The sequence below is a fragment of the Anguilla rostrata genome, chromosome 16, assembly GCF_018555375.3.
Source record: "Anguilla rostrata isolate EN2019 chromosome 16, ASM1855537v3, whole genome shotgun sequence".
NCBI lineage: Eukaryota > Metazoa > Chordata > Actinopteri > Anguilliformes > Anguillidae > Anguilla > Anguilla rostrata.
Genome location: NC_057948.1, coordinates 4041792 through 4064281, shown reverse-complemented (window position 1 = coordinate 4064281; position 22490 = coordinate 4041792). Strand labels below are relative to the sequence as shown.

Sequence of the window (22490 nt, the reverse complement as noted above, 5' to 3'; positions counted from 1 at the left end):
TTACATAGCTATTTGCACGGCTAACGCTAGCTACCGGACCATGTCAAGAAAGGCAACATTAGTTTAGACAACGTTGCGCACAGTATCCATCTCTCATATCAGGTAACGTTGCGTTAGCTAGCTAGCTAGCTAATGTAAATAACACAATCTAATGTCAGCTAACAATTATAAAAAACGTTAGCTAACACTACCGACCGGTACCGACCTTGCAAACCGTCTCTCGAATGTAATATGCTACCTTGTTGCAACGTTGCAGTGTAGCTAACTAAAGGCCAGTTCAGATCAATGATTCGCAACGAGACTGGATGCAACTTGCAAAATTCCAAGATGTCTGATTGTAAACGTTCTAAAACTGCACTTGGCGATTTGACAAGGTGGGTCTTTTGAGACCCCATGCAACGGCTTCAGACGCTCTGCAGCTAACCAGTTCACACCACTGCAATTTTCTCTGCAACATTCTAAAACCGTTTCGTCTTGTTGCGAATCATTGATCCGAACTGGTCTTAACGATACCGTTATTTACATTGCCATCAAGTTTAATTATCGGAATAAAGCCGAGGTATAGGTGGAGCAGAGCCAGGTCTGATTTCTGTGTAAAGATGTCAAGCCGGAGAAAACTAAATAAAAGAATACGGCAGTATGGATTAGCATTGTTGTTATTTTATTATGCTTCCTCATATGTTCCTTCAGCCCGGATGCCCTTTTTTGATGAAATCTCCTTTGTTTTTGTTTTATTCTTCTTGTTCTGATTGCTAATTTAACACCCAGCTCAGCTTTATCCTCAAACAGTTTAGCTAGCAAAACCAGAAACACCAAGGGTAACATTTTGCAAGGCAGTTGTTTCAAAAATATCACGCAACAATCATTCACCAGATACATAATTGCACGAGCCACAACGAATCCCGCAAATTCTTCTCTGCAGTGTAAAGATGTTCGTACCGGGCAAAAGGTGGATAAAGAACGTTTGTGAAATTTTTATTCAGTAAATAGTAACTGTTATAGTTCGCATGGCCCAGGTGCCAACTGACTGACGTCACACAGGCAACACTGGTTGGATCCGGTTGGATCTCTGGGAAGTGAGGTCCAAAACCACACCTGCAATTACTGCTTTTCGCCATTGGTACCGCCAAAGAGAACCAAACGGAAATCTTCGAGATTGTAACTTTAAGAATGATGATATGTACAGTAGTAGATTTGTAGGCCCAACATGTTATGCCTATCTTGCATGAATTTAACAATTATTTTAATACAATCATACTAATTGGGATTCATGTCGATAAATATGAGTGGGCAGGAGGGTGAGCAATTAACCATTCTCAATGTGACAACCATTTCGTTTCACTTTTGTGACTGGTAGCCTACAGGCCCTATTCCTTTTTAATTTAAATTCCAACCTTGGAAATGAAGTAATATTTTTCACAGGGTTGTCCACATTTATATAGCCTGCTTGAAACAACACAGTAAGAACGAACGGGGCGAAGTATCTAAGATGCGCTTTTAGTAGTCCATCTTCGGAACATTGTAGTTTCACCACGGCAGACTCACTTCAATAACATCCGCCGTCACATAATTAAGTAGCCTAGTGTAAGTGCAGTCGGATTCTCTTAGCACCGCGGTTGTCTTTTCCTAAGTCCTTATGAATTCTCCTTCACATCTTTCCTTGACCCCATGACGTTTTCCATCGAGGTCAAGGAAAAGTGGGACGTAATTTTTTTGACTATTCCACTTCCACGGAGGCCGCCATGTTGCACCGCCATGTTTCTACAGTAAGCCCAGAACAGACAAACGGCTCTAGAGAGGGCCTTTCGCATTTAAAAAAATATTTATTTATTGTTTTATTATTTTGGTGGGTGGCACGAGTGCACCAGTTGAATACGAAGAAGAAGAAAGAAGAGACTGAGTGGTCATATTGTCTTGGAAAATCTGTTTGTGAAATATACGCACATTTGTGATGCCTGGGTACCTTCCAAAACAGCTGTGCATAATACCACACCTGTTGTTTACGGCATTGTCGCCCTTTTTAGCACATTTTGGCTTGATTGACAATCCATTTATTCAGTAGGTGAGAGTATAAGCTATCTAACGATGTATAACATGTCTAATTTTGCTTTTTCAATACCGTTTTATTGGTCAACGTAATCAAAAGTTTTGTTATCATCGCATTCACTCTGTAATAGCAGTAAAAGACGCTGCACCTAACGAAACGTTTTCAACAATTTTTCATAATTTCTTGGAAAATACTATTATTATTGAGGACTTCTGAGCATAGCTAAGCCATATGTTTGCTGATAGACCTAGCTGACATTGTTTTCTGGTGTAAGACAGAAGCGGATAGATGTTGCTGATTTACTGTCTCTGTCTCTATTACATTACATTACATTACAGGCATTTGGCAGACGCTCTTATCCAGAGCGACGTACAACAAAGTCTATCTCTATTGAAAACAGATAAGATTTCATCATTGCTATGTAAGTATTACTGCTCAAAATATTTCGGTTATATACGTTATTTTTGAAATTGAGTGTCTTTAAATAGGTCAGTGGTATTTTATAATGAGGATATTTCACACTGTAATGTAAGCGTTAGTTATTAGTAGTGTAATAGTTTTGTGACACATCATGTCTTTCTATGATTTACCATGCAAAGCAGCTAACGTTAGCAATAAAATGCTACCTCAATGCGGAACAATTAACCGTCATAATCACTATCTTACTTGTAAGCTATGACCTGTAGTTTTACAGACTAAATGACTAAATACAATTTATAAATCTACCAAGGAACCTCATCACTTGACCTCACCGCTAGATGCCACTAAATCCTACACACTGCACCTTTAAAGGTATATTATGTGGGATTTTGCGGTCCTTGTAGACTCTGTGTTTATTAACAAATACATCGGTGTTAGGTTTATAGAAACCAGAAGGACAACTCAATTGTATCTCAAAAAGGTATCTGATATCTCTCTGACTGCGGATACCCACACAGTACAGACAGTGCCTATGCATACATTACAGTCGGAATCTCCGTACTCAACTCCACCCACACATCCACTGCGGACACACCCTTGAGTGCTACAAGAAAAATGTTAAGCGAAGACGTGAGGCCATCAGAGATATTGAAAATAGCATTTGTAGCTGCATGAATCATTCTACATACATGGTAAAAGAAAATAGGCAGTGTTATAATGATCTTAACACTGAGTGCACCCCTTAGCACGTGGGAACATCGTACAGTCATTATTCCATGTGGTTGCTACTTTGTAGTGCCATTGCAGCTATTTATTTATTCATTTATTTTTTGTCCTTGGTCAGCACAATTCAATACAAAAGCTACCCAACTTCTGTAACATAACTATCTAAGTAACTTTACTAACAGATCCAGCAGAAAACAGGTAAACTCTGCATCGCTTTTCATCCCCTTGGTGAACTTCAGCTGAAGCCACCAAAGAATAGTAATTCCAAGATTGATTATAGTTTTCGAATGAACCCTGTTGGCTTGTCTTTTTGCTTCGCTGTATCTAGGCTTCTTAGCATCTGCCATTGCAGTTGCTAACTGGAAACAAACGCTTCGCTGGAATCTGATCCCAAACCACAGGCTCTGTAGCCACACCCACCCCTCCCCACAAAGAAAAGAGTGCCACGCCTAGAAACGTCTCAAACACGTTAGAATAAAAAATACAGGTGAAAGGTGCTCAAATTTGGCTAAAGTGTGTAAAGACTGAGATTGCCAATGTATCATAGATATGCCTTAGCATCGTTATTTTAAAATATTTTCTGATAAAAAATCCAACATAGTGTTCCTTTTACTGAATGAATCATTGAAAGTGTAATTGTTACCAGACCAACAAATTCCAGTTGCCTTGTGTTAATTTGCAATAAAGTGATCTTAATGTAATCATCCAAACCAGTCAAGATGCAGACCTTTTTAATAAATATACTGTGGGTAAACTATATATGCCATTTTATGAATATTGTATTGAACATGTAGCTCCAGGGGAAATATTGAAGGTAATGGGGATATTTTAGAACAAGCCCACATATAGACACAACCAGCTTAATCCCACCTATCTACAGACCCATCCACCTCAATCCCACCCATTTATAGACATAACCTAACCACTTACAGGCACAACTCCCTCAATCCCACCTATCTACAGACACAACCACCTCAATTCCACCCACCTACAGACCCAACCACCTCAATCCCACCCACCTACAGACCCAACCACCTCAATCCCACCCACCTACAGACCCAACCACCTCAATCCCACCCACCTACAGACACAACCACCTCAATCCCACCCACATACAGACCCAACCACCTCAATCCCACCCACCTACAGACACAACCACCTCAATCCCACCCATCTACAGATGCAACCTACCCACCAACATACTCTTCTGTGGTCCAGTGTACGTTTTGATCAGTGTGATCTTCCGGAAGCACAGGCAGGGGCACTAGCACGGATTTTAACCCACATGAAAAGATCTCACACCACCTCAGGCCACCCCAAGAAAAATAAACCATTAGTTTTAATGGAGGCCCACCCAGTAATTTTGGCTGCTAATTTATGCTGATTATGCAGATGGTACCTCAGTACCTCATGGATTATGGTACTCATAGTTTTTAACATCTTGCTGTGGCTTCTTGGGAAACAAGAAGCCTGAGCCTTTGTTACTGTTACAGTTCCCATAATACTACTGTGGCAATGTCAAGTACATCTGAGGTAGTTATGCATGCTTTATTTGGCAAAATGATAGCAACAACATCTGTTAGTATCTTACCCGTTGAGAGTGTTGGCAAAGTTTCTCCTGTTCTGGGACCAGCATGGAGGGGTCTGATAGGTGTGTAGGGTCTGGTCTTTTGAAGATATGATGGAACTACCCCTTTAGCTGCCCAATATACCAGGAGCAGGGGGGTCAATGAGGAGGGAGTTGTAATAGTCTAGGTGGGAAATGATCAGTATAGGAAATAAGAGCTTAGTTGCATAGGTGGTGAGGAAGCTGTACAGAGGAAGAATGCCTGACATCACTATTGTTTTGAGAGAGGGATTGTTTCTGTCAAGTACCACTTAGAGGTACTTGACAAAACCGTCCATTAAAATCTGGAATTCTGCAAGTTAGCTCCTTGCTATGTGGGGACATTCAAAATTTTGAGGAGAATCAATCAGGTGGTCTACCTTCTCTTTCCCTGGTCCATGTGGAAAACCCCACTCTCCATTTCTCCTGCCTCAAGCCAGTGGTAACCAGTCTTGTTTCCTACCACTAAACCTCCTCCTCCTTGGCTAATCGATGTTCAGCCTGCCTACATAATTCGTTGCCTCCTCGACTCCCACCAGGTGGGGGGATCCAGTACCAAGTAGGATGGGAGGGTTATGGTCCCAAGGACTGTTTTTGGATTATTGCCAGGAACATACTGGACCCGGAGCTCATTCCAGACTTTCAATGTTGCCACCCGAACCATCCTGGGGTAACAGCTGGAGATTTTCCTAGGAGGAGAGTGGGTAGTGGGTACTGTCATATTTCCTGTTCAACACCAGAAGGAAGAAAAAAAGTGATGCTGTGCTTGTTGTGGAGTTATGATTCTCACATTTCCCTTGTTTTCTTGTGTATGTAGTTGGATGTGGCTCCAATTTAACACATTTTCTTCACTTGCTCTCTAACCTTGAGTGAGCTATTCTGTGATCAGATTTGTGATGTGCAACAATCAAGCGTAACTGCTCACAAGGGAGGACAGACAAAGAACAAGCCAAAATGGAACTGAAAGGGGCCCGCAAGCTATAGAGGAAGTGCTACCCAATAGAAACCTCTGCTCTCTGAGTATTTTTTTGCATAGACTGACTTTGGAAGATTCATTAATAATTCATAGCAACCTTACGTATTTTGAGTGATAATAAAACACCACCAGCTGGTCTTATAAAGATGCTATCACCGGTCTTTCTGGAACCTTTAGTAAAGATTTCTTGAAAGAACACCTCACTCAAAAACAAAAATGTGTAGGCTAAAGGATCTAACAAAGTTCTATTCTCAATTATAAATCCCCCCTCCCTTCACTGTCAACATGTGCTCCTAAATTATTCACAAAACTTTCAAACTCATCCAATAAAAAATAAATATTTCCTCCTCCATTGACATCACACCGATTCATTCTCTCTTCTTTACATGTGAGCACTGCATTGTGGGATTCCCTTCTAGCTGGATGCTTGCATTTTATACCCTTGGCGGGAGGGAGGAAAAACGAGGGAGCAATTATATTCCCTTGCTTTCTTCCTGTTCATAAATTGTAACTGAACACCACTTAGTGTGGCTGCCATGTTTTATCCTGGCATTTTGGGGATTTCCCATTTGACGCCAGGAAGGGAAGGGAAGGGAAGGGAACATCAGGAAGAAAACCTAAAACCGGGACGAGGAATGCAGGCTAAGTTTCCCCAGTTCTGCCCTTCATTGCTCAGTTGTGGGGTATCCTGCCCCTGTTCTGCCCTGTGTCGCCCAGTCCTGGGGTATCCTGCCCCAGTTCTGCAATCATCGCCCAGTCGTAGGGTATCCTGCCCCAGTTCTGCCCTGTGTCGCCCAGTCGTGGGGTATCCTGCCCCAGTTCTGCCCTGTGTCGCCCAGTCGTGGGGTATCCTGCCCCAGTTCTGCAATCATCGCCCAGTCGTGGGTATCCTGCCCCAGTTCTGCCCGTGTCGCCCAGTCGTGGGGTATCCTGCCCCAGTCTGCCTGTTCGCCCAGCTGGTATCCTGCTCAGTTCCTGCCCAGTCGTGGGGTATCCTGCCCCAGTTCTGCCTGTGCCCGTCGTGCGTATCCGCCCAGTTCTGCATCTGGTGTGGGTATCCTGCCCCAGTTTTGCCCTGTGTCGCCCAGTCGTGGGGTATCCTGCCCCAGTTCTGCCCTGTGCCGCCGAGATATTTTGCCCAGTTGCCTGTCGCCAGTGTGGTATCTGCCCCAGTTCTGCCCTGTGTCACCCAATCGTGGGGTATCCTGCCCCAGTTCTGCCCTGTGTCGCCCAATCGTGGGGTATCCTGCCCCACTTCTGCCCTGTGTTGCCCGGTCGTGGGGTATCCTGCCCAAGTCCAACATTTTTTACACATCTGTCTCACACGCTACCCAGAATTGTACTATAATAAATCTCTAACAACTAACTAATGCTCTGTTAAGCAATGTGCAGCCTATAGCATTGTATCTGAAAAGTTGTACCCATAAAACCAAAGAGTACAGCAAGAATATTTTCATTATATTTTCCGAGCAGTTGTACAGTTTGACTGTGATCTTGCTAATAACATTTACAACAGTAGATGGTGCAATTGGTGCAATTTTCTCCAGTCTTCGTCTTAGTTGTGCTCTTTCTGAAAAACACGTTTCAGTTCAATCTGTGCAAATGTTGAGACATTTGTCTGAAATCCAAAAACTCAGAACTTTACAATAAACAAAAAATATCCTGTGAGTGGCAGTCCTGTTGGCAAAAAACAAACATAGAGGTCAGAAGAGAATGGGCAGACTCATTCAAGTTAACAGGAAGACCATTAATTCTTTAATTACAACTGTTTGCCACAGTGATGTGCAGAAGGGCATTTCTGAATGCACAACACGTCGAAACTTGACGTGGATGGGCTACGGCAGCAGAAGGTTTCACTCATGTCAACTGAGATCAGGAAGATGGGGCTGCCGTGGGCATGTGATCACCAAAACTGGATGAGTGAAGATGGGAAAAAAGTCACCAAGTCTGACAGATTCCGATTTCTGCTGTGACTTGCAGACGGTACGGTCAGATTCTGGCATAAACAGCATAAATCCATGGATCCATCCTACCTTGTGTTAAAGGTGCGGGCTGCTGCTGGTAGTGTATCATCAATCAATCAAATTTTATTTGTACAGTGTATTTTACAGCAGTTGTCACAATACGCTTTACTGACAACCCTGGCCTAAACCCCCACAGGAACAAGCCTAATGCAACAGTGGCAAGGAAAAACTCCCTGTGGCAGATGGGGAGAAACCTCAGAAGGAACCAGGCTCGAGGGGAAACCCATCCTCCTCTAGTCGGCTCAGGGTGCCGACTGGTGACCAGCATGTCAGTCAGTTTTATCAGAGTTTATAATGTGGCTCAGATGATGGGCGGGGCCAGATGGCGGTGGTGGGGAGCAGCAGGGTAATGGTGTGGGGAATGTTTTCTTGGCACATATAAAGCCCCTTAATACCAATTAAGCATCATATGTCACAGCATACCAAAGCATTTTTGTTGACCTAGTGCTTTCAAATGGACACTTCCAGCCGGACAATGTGCCTTGCCACAAAGGACGCATCGTCTCAACCTGGTTCCATGAACATGGCAATAACTTCTCTCTACTCCCATGGCCTGCACATGTTTCCAGCGCCTTGTTGGATCCATGCTGAAAGAATTCAGGTTATTCCGGAGGCAAAGGGGGTTCTGCCCTACACTAGATAGTTGTACCTTGCGTAGATTCTTAGAAACAAAATGGCACATTTTGAAGGTTCAAATGTGTTTATTTATTGAAAACATATTCACAATAATATGCAGGATGTATAAAAGCAGTCTACCTTTAATACAAGCCCCCAATTATTTTCAGGTCAACTGTCACATGACATCTATAATACTGGTCCAGTCTCTATATAGCTGCTCTCCACTTCATTCTCAACTTCATACAGTGCCATTAAAAAGTATTTGCCCCCTTCCTGATTTCCTCTATTATTGCATATTTGTCACTCTGAATGGTCTTTAGATAAAATATTATATTTGACTACGGGAACCTGTGTAAACACAAAATGCATTTTCTAATGACTATTTCATTTAACAAAAAAGGTTTTTAAACACACATATCACTTATATATCACACATATCATATGTGAAAAATGAATTGCCATCTTGAACTTAACTGGTGCACCAACGTTAGCAGCAATAACTGAAACCAAATGCTTCCTATAATTCAATACTTAACTTTAACTAGGCCGCTCCAAATCTTTAATTTTGTTTATTTTCAGTTATTCAGATGTGCACTTGCTTTTGTGTTTTGGATTGTCTTGTTGCATAGACTGATTTAGACAAACTGATATATTTCACCAACTTTTTTTATAATCTCTTCTGGAATGTTATTTGATTATGGCATAGTGTACTTGTAGAAACATTATGGTGACTATTTCAGTCTGATGATAAGGTTCAGGATGAGTGAGGTTTAGATAAAACAGCGCTGGCTGCAATCAAGCATGGTTGTGTTCAATCAGTTGAATCTAATTATCAATTAAATTTGGTTAATTGGTCGATTGAGTAAATAAGGGGGCAATAATTTTTCACATGGGTGATATGAGAGTTTGATAAATAAATTAAATTATTTCAAATGTGTTGTGTTTACACAGTTTCCCTTTTACTAATATTACATTTTGTCTAAAGATTTGAAACCATTCAGTGTGAAAATGCAATAATAAAGAGAATCAGGAAGGGGTCAAATACTTCTTCACAGCACTGTAAGCAATTTGATTGTCATGAAGAGAACATTCTGTTTCTTAATCACTGAACAGAAGGCAGAGATCAATCTGTTTTATTTGAAATACCAGACAAAGTGTGTGTGCATTTAGATCTGAATTCAGGAGGCACGCTAGTCCTATTCTAACCCTGGAATATTTACTGATGGAAAATCCACAGTTTATGAAGTGAATGCGAATCACACTTGTGTAAAGTGATTTTATTATATATCATTTGTCAACACAATTATTTAAAGGGTTTAAAAAAATAAGAACATTTGGCAAAATGTTATTTACAAACTGATAAAAATACATTCTCTATAAAATATAGCACATGTGAAATCATATTATAGATACCACTAGATACAATAAAGACAGCAAAAACAATAATTTTAGAAATGCCCACAATAGTGGATATAGCAGCAGTGCCTGACAGGCTCCATAATTCTCTCAAAGAATATCACAACAAGAAACATCTGAATGAAAGAAATCATTAAGCAAGTGCATGACCAAATATCGTTCACTAAGATTAAACACATCCCTTGAGCATTATTACTACAACAGTGTTCACTATGATTAGCCACATCCCTTGTCCATTATTACTACAACAGTGATCACTAAAATTAAACACATCCGTTGTGCATTATTACTACAACAGTGTTCACTATGATTAAATACATCCCTTGTGCATTATTACTACAACAGTGTTCAAGATGATAAAACACTTCCCTTGTTTATTATTACTATAACAGTAACAGTGTTCACTATGCTTAAACACATCCCTTGTCCATTATTGCTATAAGTGCTCCCTATGATTAAACACAACCCCTGTGCATTATTACTGGAACAGTAAGTGTTCACTATGATTAAACACATCCCTTGTTCATTATTACTACAACAGTAACAGTGTTCACTATGATTAAACACATCTCTTGCCCATCATTTGCGCAACAGTGTTCACTATGATTAAACACGTCTCTGGCCCATTATTACTACAGCAGTAACAGTGTTCACTATTAATAAGCACATCCCTTGTCCATTATTGCTAGAACAATGTTTACAATGATTAAACACACCTCTTGTCAATTATTACTGAAACAGTGTTCACTATGATTAAACACATCACATGTGCATTACTACTACAACAGTGTTCAGTATGATTAATCACATCCCTTGTCCATTATTGGTAGAACAGTGTTCACTATCATTAAACACATCCCTTGTGCATTATTACTACATTAATCCTGTTGAGTCTGTTTGTCTGGAGTGGTGAATCGCATCGTGCTGCAGGATTGTGCATTTCCGTGGAGATAATTACAAAAGAAATACATGTCACCGTTTCGTAGTTCGTCTAGCTCTTGCACTCCAGTTGTTCATGCCACGTGACGTGGCCAGAGCTCAGAGGGGAGGGCCCACAGGACAATTCCTCCGTTTCCCCCCAGAGGACACGCAGAACGACCTATCTCTTACTGAAACTGGGGCTCTGTATGTACATTTGGGACAGTTTCCCGAAGGGGTCCATGCTATCGAGCTCAAGAGCAGGCGAGGCCCCCTGCTGGGGGTCGGAGAGCGGGTCCCCCGCGCGGGCGTCTGGCGGCGGCAGCGTGGAAGGGGTGCTCGCCATGGGCAGGAACTGCGCCGGAGAGGGCGGGGCCTTCCCCGGGAGCGGCGGCCGCTGCCGGTCGGCACTCAGGCTCACGGCGGCCCCGTGCCTGCCGGAGAAGTAGACGCTGTATCCGTCGGACAGGACGCGTTCCAGGAAGTAGCAGTCGTCTCCCACATAGGTGGCCTGAGGAGGCAGGGGCAGACAGAGCAGACAGGTCAGTGGCAGGCCGCCGAACGGCCTGGGGGCGGCAGTGTGGTATCACAAGTAAAGGGCTGGTCTTGCCACCTAAAGGTCACAGGTTTGATTCTCGGGTAGGACACTGCCATTGTACCCTAGAGCAAGGGTAACCTGCATTGCTTCAGTATACATCCAGCTGGATGAATGGATGCAATGTAAATGCGATGTAAAAAATAAATAAATAAATAAAATAAAATAAATTTTAAAGTTACGTAAGTCTCTGGATAAGAGCGTCTGCTAAATGCGTGTAATGTAATTGAACGGGGCGGCACACGGCAGGGCTCCGCGAGGCGCGTGTGTTCAGCCCGAGTTCTTCGAGGGCTGTTTGCGGAGCGCACGCGGAGGCTAGGGGGGCCAAGGTTGTTATTGCCGTTTCCTCCCGTTGCGCTGTCCGCTCGGCAAACAGACATGCTGCTGGGCAAAGGTTGCCTTCGCGATGAACGACCCAGATTAGCGCTTTCAGCAATTTACACCATGCGTTCTGTTGTATGTTCAGGAAATAATAGTAGTGATGGTAATTATAATGGATCACATCTGAAAAGACGCATTTCCAAATTTATTTCGGGGAACAAAATAATCTTGTGAAAAATTATACAACTTTGATATTCATCAGTTGGGCTTCAGTTTAATTATTTTACAGCACCTGATACTCCGGAATTGCCAACTAGTTGCAAATGGGAGTTGACTGAGTAAAAGCGATATATTTCCAACTGACCTGCTTCCTCCATGCATGATTTCCAAACAGGCACTGCTTTAATAATATTCTGGATTGCACATCTTCCTCGAAACATCACCTCCCCATCCAGGCAGGGAAGGGACTTACTTTAAACCTTATGCAACCATTTTACCTTTATTACTGTTTTAATCGGTTGTATTTCTTTATTCTATTTAACTTTAATTGAGTAATGTGCTTGGTGCACCATGCAAGAAATGTTTGGGCAGATGAAGTCATTACTGTTATCATTACATATTAATTTAGGTGCATCGTAATTAATGCACTGACGTGGAAAACATGATATGGGAATCATACACGTGCTTTCATTTTGGAGGTAAAATGACGCTGAAGCATCCGTTATAGTATCTGGCTACATTTGGGCGACAGTGCAGTGCAGAACGATAAGGGCAGCTGAATACGAAGCTTTAGCTATCGCCCGCGGAAAGAAAATGAGAGAACAGCCTGCCCACTCACAGTGTGCGCGTGCTATTCAGAAGCAGATCTGAACAGAAACGAAACGTTCTCAGAACTATTTTGTCTCCGGGTTCGGGAGGAATAAACGTTTGACCAAAAGATATCAGCATAAATAAATATCTGCAGAGCATGTCTGCTAAAATAGCGCACCACTCATCTTATTTATGATGCATTTGCTTTCTTAGCAGGTGTTTGATGAATATTGGCAACAGTATAGGTTGATTAAACAGACCTTGATTATAGCACTAATAAGATTTTTACCCAACCACCTCACGCGATTGTGTGATGTATTAATTAATTGTAGCTCTTCGCAGTAAGTACAATTACGTCCATAATATACATTATGGCTCAGAACAAGAGTCACAATATGAAATATGCGAATGCGACATGTGCAGAGATTACACATGGAATAGTCTGATCCAATAGACTTCACTCTGTACTAGGCCTACTTCATGCATTTGTGTGTTTTGTATGCAGTGGAATGACTATGTATTTTCTTCAAATAATAGAAAAGATTCATAACTTACAGATCCATACATGTTTCCCGTCTCTTCCATGCACAGATATTTTGAACTTGTTACTCCTTTCATAACAACAAAGCCTGTATCGATTGATCGAATTTCCAGCAGACCTAAAAGACAAATGCATTAATGTATTCATTCATTTTCATTTTTACTTGCTGACAACATTAGGCAGCCCATGCTGAACAATGAACAGTCATGTTATGTTATGTTTGAACATACGACTCTATCATTATAACTCCAATTAATTATCAGATATTATTTTACATCCGCTGCTGGTGAAATGTTATTTTAAAATGTACTTAGAATTTTTAATGTAAAAGTTAAGGGTGCTCGGGTGATTTGACCACCAATCCAATGATGGGACATTAATATCCAAAAAAAAAAAAAAATGATACAGTATATGTGCAACTGTGTCTGATCATATCTTCCCGTCGCAACAATTTACAAGCTTTTCTTGCGCGTTTTTAAATCGGCATTTTAATCAAACGGGGTAATTAAGCAGAATTCCTTCACGAAATAAAAGTATCAAGACAGACCATTGAAACTTTCTTATAAATGACATACTGCTCCTTGAATTTTCCATAGTTTTTACTCACTGTAAGAACTTTGGGAAGCGGATCCGTACACTTTCCCGTCCGCGTTTATGTGTAGATGCAGTCCCTGCCTAGCCGCGTACAGATGTCTGAAGCGCACTGGGTCCCCCCAGCCGTTGGCTATGTGCGGTCCTGCATGGGGTAGCGGAAAGCACAGCGCCCCAACTGCAAACAGAATATGCGTCAGGCTAATTGCGGCGCAGACGCTCAGCAACATGCCGAAAGCTCCTTCGGCTGTGCAGTCCAGCCTCTTCTATCTAAAGGCGCTCCTCCCGGGCCGCCGGGCTCCGCAGTTCGCCTTTTGGCAAGTTGGAAAAAGCCAAATTCCTCCGCCCTTTAAATATTCTCCTTATCAGTCAAATCGATAACCCCTCTCTTCGGGGCGGTTCTGAGAACCGCATCATAACATCGCCTACTCCAGCGGACGTCTCACAAAGTGATGGTTATGCTCTCACACTCTCAATCCAGTTCCGGTGGTATTTTTTTGGAAACAGAAAATTGTTTAATTAGGAAATACAAATTGGGTGCTCACTGCTTTCGTATTCCAAGCTCCGACCCATTTTAGAATAAAGTTAAAATAAATCGCCCTGTTCAGAATTTCATTTGATGATTATCAGAGTGGTCGTGGACAGACTGGCGAAGGCACTATTAATATAATATAAGTTGGCTTGTTTTGGCTGAATAAAGTCTTTTGGCTAAGAGAGGCCGTTGCGTCCAGTTAGCTGAGACCTGTTTGCGCATTTGATCTCAATGTATTAGTGACGCGCGCATTTATATCTGTTTTTGTCAATGGGCTGGATTTACCCTTTGCTTTATAGGGTAAAGTACAGACGTGATGAACCTGAGGGTAAACCTGGTGTGAGAGCGTAGCGCAGCCTCTTCCCGACTCGGACAAATTGTGCGAACAGCACCTTTCTGCCTTTATTTGAATTTTATAGAGCGATTCCGTCACACGTTTTTGTGAATTTGACTTCCGACTCGATTTAGCCATTTATAAGTTAAAGAGTAATTCTAAACAAATAATACCATTCATGAAAATGTTACAGAAGAGATCAAAGTCACAGAGGCCAGCACTTGCTATGCCACTTTGTCAAACTTTGATCCACCGCATAAGTGGGTGTTAATGGTATCACATGAGGTGAGTTTTCTCGTGCTTTGTTGTTATAGATATGTTTTCTTCATCTGGTACACAGCTTTAATGAGAATACCAGCGTTTCTGAAATAAATGAGAAAATATCTGAACGCGAGATTGTATAGTCTGTATCGATAGCACTCAATCATGCTGAGCTATCCGTACAATTATGCTGTAATTAAAGCCGATAGGTAGGTGGCGCTCTATCGCAAATAAGTTTTCATTCTTGTTAGCAGTACTGTGTGTCCTTGTAAATTAATATCGCAATTCGAACAAGGGAAAGGTGGTCCAAGTACTCAGAGAGCCACACCCTAAAAATAATTCGCTGTCTTTACTAAAATTTAAAAAAATTAAAAACCCAGAACAATTTGCACAGAGCTTTGAGCTACACTTGTGGTATTAGTAAGTAAATTCTTTTGAATGTAAATTTATTTTATTTTGTAAGTGCAAAAAAGTACCAACGCAACGGATAAACAGAAAAGAAAAGTGTAAGAAGAAAGGGAAGGAAAACAGGAAAAATACTGAAAAAGTTAAGGGAGATTATCCTATCAGTCACAATATATAAAATAAATACAATATATTTATTTTACAATAACAGTCTCATAGTCATTGAATATCAACAGTTTTACAACCGCTTTTCTTTTCTTTTTTTTCGGAACAAGCTGACATACAATACAATATTAAAAGTTCGTATTTCTCTATTTGGTATTGCAATCCATCATTCTTTTTAAAACAGTGCTTGTCAATCTACAATTTACAATAAAAAAATGTAATGTAATCTCGGACCTATATACTCGAGAAAGGGTGTCCATACCTCATAGAATACATTTACTTTACAATTTGTCCCATAAGTAAAATATTCCAGCGATATAATATTCAATACTACCCTGTACCAGCCCCAAACATCAGGAGGACGGTCCTCTAACCATCAATATTTTTTTTGTGCTGCAAACGTCGGAAGACGTTTCAACTTCTTTCCGGGAACGCCCTTCACTTGAGCACTAGGCATACCCAGTAATGAACAGAGAGGCTTTCTTTCCCAATGAACATTGGATATGAGATTTAATATTCAATACATCTTTCCCCAGTAGTCAGAGATGTAGATACATGGCCATACATCATGAATATCTACCAACCTCAGTTTTATACTTTGAACATAAATCCGTTTTTATTAGGATCCATTTTATGTCTAAGTTGTTGTGTGATGTGTAGTCGATGTCATAATCTAAACAGTAATTATTTTGTATGGTAGCAAACAGAAATATTACTTTCTGATGTTCAAATATGTTTGTGGTTTGTTTGAGGGTCTTAATCTTAATACCAGAATTCTCTCGCCATACTTTCAATATAATTTCTGGTTCTGCACTGCTGGTTTGACGTAGTGCGCCCTGCGGACAATGTTTCTGCTGTCATGACTTAACATTATCTGTTCTACTACCGAGGTTTCCAGTGAAACTCTGCACATGCTGGTATCTAAAAAATGCATTATGAGTCAAATTATATTTAATATGCATTTGCTCAGATGAATACATTATTTCTTCTTTAAACAAATGCCCCAGTCTAGTGATACCTTTGAGCTTCCATAATTCAGTCAATATTTCCTGGAGAGAAGTCAATATTTCCTAACATTGGGGCAAGAGATGATAAGGTTTTTGGACAGACCCTTTGGTTTCCGTATTTGTTTCCCGGCTTGCAGAGTCTTGTTAATGATAGGATTGTCAATCTTTCTCTTTATACCTTTCTTATCCACATTAAACAGAAGAGCATACAGAAGATTCAATGTCTAACCATCCTGAATCAAATGCAGTTTTATAACAAGTTATGGTATAATACAGTTGTGAGGCCAGTTGATGTAATTTCACATTGGGGAACTCTAAACGTCCATTCTCTAATGGCTTCTGCAGTCCGGTTAGGTTTAAGCTGGATTTCTTTTTATTCCAAATGAAAGTGATGAACCAGCTTGTTTATTCTTTTTAAAGAGTATTAGTGTTTATCAAGACTGGGATCATTTGGAAGAGACAGAAGAGCAAAATGTCACTGAGTTACGTATAAGTTATTTATTTACAGGTTATCCTTCCAAGCTGTTATAATGGTAAAAACCCTCATCTCTCTAAAACATCATGTATGTGTTTTATACTTTATACGTATCAGAGAGAAGTGGGGTAATACATATTCCTAGATTATTAAATCCATGTAATGACCATTTCAATGGGCCCAAGGTAGAGAGGAAAGCTTAGGTCTGTAGACCACCAACCAGTAGACCCTCTGATTTAGAGAAATTAATTCTATAGCCTGAGATTTTACAAAAACTGTTTATTACATCCAGGACCTCAGGTGTAGATGTTGAGGGATCAGGGATAAATAGAAGTAGGTAATCGGTGCAGAGTGCAATTTTATGATGTTTTTAAAATGCATCTGCATGCACTGTATAGACCAATTGCGTCGCATTGCATCCACTAAGGGCTCGATAGCACATGCAATTAATAGCGGTGAGAGTGGCCACCTCCGGCTTGTTCCCTTACCTAGCAGGAAATAGGAGGAGCATTTACAATTCCTGTTCATGCATTGTCATATCATTTAACCAAATTAATAAAGGAAGCCTCTCATCCAAACATATTTAGGGTAAAAAAATAAGTAATTCCACTTTACCCCATTGAATGCCTTCTCTGCATTCAAAGTCTCAACTACATCTTTCTGAGAGTCCCTTTATTAAATCAGTCTGATCTGATTATTATGGTTGACAACACCTTTTCAAGACACAAAGGCACAGTTTTAGACATGATTTTAAATTTTGCATTCAACGGGACCTATGAGAGGAATATTATTCAGCTGGCATGTCCTTTTTTGGGATAACACTGATATTTGCTTCCAGTAAAATCTTCCATTCCATTAAAGGCAATGAGCTCGTACGGTTCATTAAACATATCAAGCATTGGCATCATTATTAAATCTTTAAATTTTTGTAAAATTCATAATCAGATCCATCGAGACCAGGGGATTTTCCAAACGTTTTGCAAGGTTTTCAGTGCATTTAAAAGCTTGTCTTTGGAAATAGATTAATTTAATACCTTTTTTGTTGGCCTGTTACTTCAAGTACTCTAAGTTTAGTGAAACAACTATCTTTTAACTCTTGAGCTTTCGATGGCTGATCTGAAGCATATAGCTCTTCCAAAAAATCTTACAAATGTCTCATTTATGCTATCTGTATCAGTTTTATATTGACCCTTTAAATCAGTGGTGTCAAACTCGTTGCCATGGAGGGCCGTGTGTATGCAGGTTTTCATTCCAACCAATTAATGCTGCCTTAATTGAGTCCAATTACTCATTCAGCCATATGCGTTTAACTGCATTGAAGCACAGAATATAAGAAAATTTTTATTTAGACAATGCGGGTCACCATAGACGTCGGGTCACCATTGTGCACAAACCTGCATCCCTAATTCAGCAAATAATTTAACTAATTATATAATCAAGATCTGAGGCTGGAATGAAAACCTGCATACACACGGCCCTCCATGGCAACGAGTTTGACACCACTGCTTTAAATCTTTGATGGTAAAGATACATTGCATGTTAGTATGTCTATCTACTAATATATTTCCCAGGTTTATTTCCAAATTCATTATTTTTTTCTTTTGCAAACCTAATACTTTGTTTAGTTTGATGCATAAGCAAGGAGTCTAGTAGCATGAATCTTATTTCACATGGTGCCTCATGCCTTTTTAAGATAATTCTTTTTTCAAATCAGACAGTTGTGCTTGAAGGGTTCTGAGCAGTTCCAAACATTCACTCTTTACTTACTTTTAAAATAAGAATTAATTAAACCTCTGAAGTAAATAATGCAAGACTAACATAGCTAATTTAAGTACAACCAATGTGTTTTTCCTCCGCATGGATAAGCTTACAGTAATTGTAGAACCTACAAAAAATTCATGTTTGTCACAGTTCCTGCTTATAACCACCAGAGGCCGCTGATTTCCCAGTCCTAGTTTGTTCTCTGTTTTGTTTGTCCAGTCTCTGTTCTTTCTTATTAGGGCTTTGTTAGTTCATTGATTAGTATTAGCACCCGTGTCTTGTTTAGTTATTTAGCCTCACCATCTCTTCTGCGTTAGTGGTATCATCATTGTATTATTGGTTTCATTAATGGTTGCACTTGTGCTTCATTCATTTATAATTTCCACCTTTGTTTCTGTGTATTTAAGTTCCCAGCTCATTGTTTATTGTTGTTTTAGTGTGCTGTTAATGCCACGCAAGACACTTGTTACTTGTGGCTAGGTTTTCTTGGTTTGTTTCCTCTAGTCATTCCCCTGTTTGTTGTTTTGTTGTTGTTGTTGTTGTTCTTGTTTCTGTGCTCAGTGTCCAAGTAAAGTCACTATTATTACTCTTCCCTCTGCCTCCTTGTGTCTTCCCTTCCCCTGAGAATGTATCCACGTTCGTATTCATTGAGATATTAAGCTAACTATTCAACTAACAAACTTGCTACCCATATCTTTTTAGCAGTATTTTGAATACATTATCCTTTTCAAAGAAATCAAAGAAAAAGGCTATTGTTCAGTTGACTAACTAAAAGTAAAAGGTAAAATGACCTCAGTGGTTGTAGGAGGGCCAGAGAGCTCTTTCCAATCACTTATTTTATCTGCACTGTCTCCTCGGTCCTTGGCTGACCCAGAATTTGATCGAGGTCTGCCAACTTTAAGGCCTGTAATTGACATGGCTTCAAACTGACGCTTGAAATAGCAAGGATGTTCCATTTGCCTATTACATCTTTCCTTGATTCCTCTGTCCTCACATCCTGTCCTCACATCCTTTCCTTTCCATTAGGTAGAGCTAAGGAAGCGAGGAAAGGACATGACAAAAGTATGCAAGAAAGTAAAATAAGTGATTGGAAAGAACCTTGATAATCTTTCAGCGGTTATATCAGGGACAGAGACACTTTCAGGGGTTATAGGAGAAACAGGGACTCTTTCAAGGGTTATGAGGGACAAGGACTCTTTCAGAGGTTATGAGGGACAAGGGACTCTTTCATTGGATATAGGTACACACAACAGACAAAAAAAAAAAACCCACAACCAATAAAAAAAATCGAGCAGTAAAAAAAAAAACCATCAAACGATCAGTAAAAATGGTCAGACTCCCAGAAGCGATAAACCCCAAAAGAAAACAATAAAAGGAGCTTTTCTCTCAGCCCCCATGCAGCACCTGACACAGGATTTACAGGGTGTGCCATTCTAACAGATTAAACCCACAGTCAGTGGCACATACAGTCTAACTCTGAACTGCTGTCAACAGCCATCTCAACACCTGACTTACAACCACCAGAAATCAAAGAAAAAAGCTAAATTCATTTTGTTTACCGGGTGCAGGGTTAACTGATTGAGTTTGAAATTGAATTCAATAATATACGGTCATGTTGTAACATCATGCAAGTTCACTGAGGAGTCATTTTTGTTTTTGTGGTTCTGTGGCAGGCAAGATGTATCTGGGAGTTGTAATTTTGGTGTGAAGGTGATCACACCTGTTACTTAGGAGACCCTGCTGTCAGTGGTATTAGTAAGGCTGTTTTCTGTATGTATTTATTGCGAACACAGGTGGCTGTGAAGGCCCGCAAGTGAATTAGTCGTTTATGGGAATGCGTGTGATGTCACGGTGTGGTGATTACTGTGGAGCAGTATTTACACAGTGTGTGTGTGTGTCTGCACGTATTTGAGTGTCAGTGTGTGGGTGTGTGTGTGGGTTTTGCCCTGTGTGGCAGTGTTACATGCTGTTTTGTATGTGGGTTTACACTTTGTGTATGTGTGCTTGTACACTTGTGTTTGTGTTTATGCCTGTGTGTGTGAGTGTGAGAGAGAGAGTGAGTGACTGCGCTTTCGTGCATGTGTGCGTATGCGTGTGTGTGTGTGTGAGTGTGAGAGAAAGAGTAAGTGAGTGAGTGAGTGAGTGAGTGAGTGAGCGTGTGTGTGTGTGTGTGTGTGTATGTATGCGCCTGTGTGTGTCTGCCTGTGTGTATGTGCATGTGTGTGTGTGTGTGGGTGTGAGAGAGAGAGTGAGTGATTGGCTGTGTGTGTGTGTATGCCTGTGTGTGCATGTGTGTGTATGTGTGCGTGTGTGTGTGTACAAGCCTCGGTTGCAGGCCTATCAGAGTGGAGAGCTTAACGTAAGCTTCAATTGTTGGCCTGTCAGAGATGAAAAGTGTGTCTGAAGGGTTGACATGCCTTGCTTCTTCCTCTTGGCCTGTCGCCTCTACCTGCAGGGGTTTTTGAGTAGGGGCACCGGGCCTGTCAAAGGGAGTTGAGTGCAACGTTTTAGACCTGGGCCGTGTTCTGCTCGCCTGCCGTCGGCTCCGCAGGTATCTGAGGTGGCGTGTTGGGGCAGGAGTGCGGCTAAGGGGTTGTATCCTGGGTGCCAGGCGAACGCTGGCCGGCGAGGGCGCTGTGAACGCCCTCTCACGTCCCTTTGGTTCTGTCATCTCCTGTCTTTGAGCAATGGTGTCGCCCTCAAGTGCAACGTGGTCCCTGTACACAGCAAAGTGAGGCGAGGTCCACAGCGACTGATGCTTTGGGGGTGCGGGGTGGGGGGGTTGGTGGGTTGTGAAGCTGGAGAGGCTTACCAATTAGGGAGGCTCAGGCAACACTGTGGCAGTCTCGCGGGCAAGGCGTGTCCGATCTGTGGTTGCTGTCGCTCGGGTAGCTGGTATAGATCAAGTTCAGGCATCCTGCACACCTGCTGATGTTTCTCTTGGCTCAGGCTCAACCATATTCAGTGAGAACTCACCTTCCATCTCTCTCACTGTTTTTGTCGTAGAAAGCAATGGCCAGACATTTTTTCCTAGGGCAGGTCATCCTGTTGAGTTCTGGATGTTGACAATTCGAGCATCCACTTTTGTTACGTGAGATGTTCCGTTGCTATGATATGGTGAAAATAGTTTTTCAGTGTGGAAATGTTCAGAAAAGGCTCTTGGACCAGGCTGATGCAGGAGTACACTGGGAACTGATGAGACTAAAGCACGCTATTTAAGCTTGTTATGTTATTCTACATGTACTTAGCGTTGCACATGCTCGCCTTCATCAGCTTTGGTAGGGTTTAAACCTTCAAAGTCTGTTTTCATGATTTTTTTGTCTTTTTCCGCAGACTTTATCCAGCTTAGAAAGGTTTTAGAAAAAGCTGTAAACGTTCTCCTTAATGACATTCTCCTTATTCTCCTTTAATGGTTTGTTTGACTGTCACAGATGGTGTTGAACAAATGCTGCTGTAGGTTTGATTCGCCTGATCTAACAAACCCCCATACAGAACGGCCTTGCCACTACTCACAAAGGTAACGCCTCCACTAGGGTCGTGTGCATCTTCAGTGGGTGGAGGTCTGGAGATGATATAGCGCCTTGCGGGTGGAGGTCTCTGGCACCTCGCCCCCACACTGCAGACAGCCCAGATCTGAAGCTGGCGCACAGTGGATTATCGAGCTGTGGCTTAATGAAAGGAGACATCTCCTTATGCTTAACTTGCAGATCGGATATCATACATGTCTTTCCCCAGTGGGCTGGCCCCGCCTCTGATCAGCTTTGATAGATGAAATGTGAAGTCTCCCCCCTGCAGTGGAATACGCCATCTGATGGGAACCTGGCAGCCCTTTATCCTCAGGCACATCACTGTGGACCGCGCCAAGGCAGTGTGGGAGGGAGGGGGGGCGCACCTGGGTTTTGCTTCTGTTAATGCCAGGAAGAAGCAGGTAGTACCTGCAG

At 41.4% G+C, this 22490-nt stretch overlaps 1 protein-coding gene and 1 long non-coding RNA gene across 2 annotated transcripts in view; one reads left to right on the top strand and one right to left on the bottom strand.

Annotated features, from left to right (window-relative positions):
• Positions 1 to 9693: 9693 nt before the first annotated feature.
• On the bottom strand, positions 9694 to 14383 carry fgf19 (fibroblast growth factor 19). The gene is made up of 3 exons (XM_064313515.1): positions 13626 to 14383; positions 13033 to 13136; positions 9694 to 11262 (listed from the first exon to the last, which is right to left on the bottom strand). The coding sequence occupies exons 1-3, from the start codon at positions 13837 to 13839 to the stop codon at positions 10933 to 10935; spliced, it is 648 nt and encodes a 215-aa protein (XP_064169585.1). The 5' UTR covers positions 13840 to 14383; the 3' UTR covers positions 9694 to 10932.
• Positions 14384 to 14397: 14 nt separating this feature from the next.
• Positions 14398 to 22490, top strand: part of LOC135242469 (uncharacterized) — a 60917-nt gene continuing 52824 nt past the window's right edge. Inside the window, exon 1 of the long non-coding RNA XR_010326360.1 lies at positions 14398 to 14760. This is a non-coding gene — a long non-coding RNA (uncharacterized LOC135242469). The remainder of the gene's footprint in view (positions 14761 to 22490) is intronic.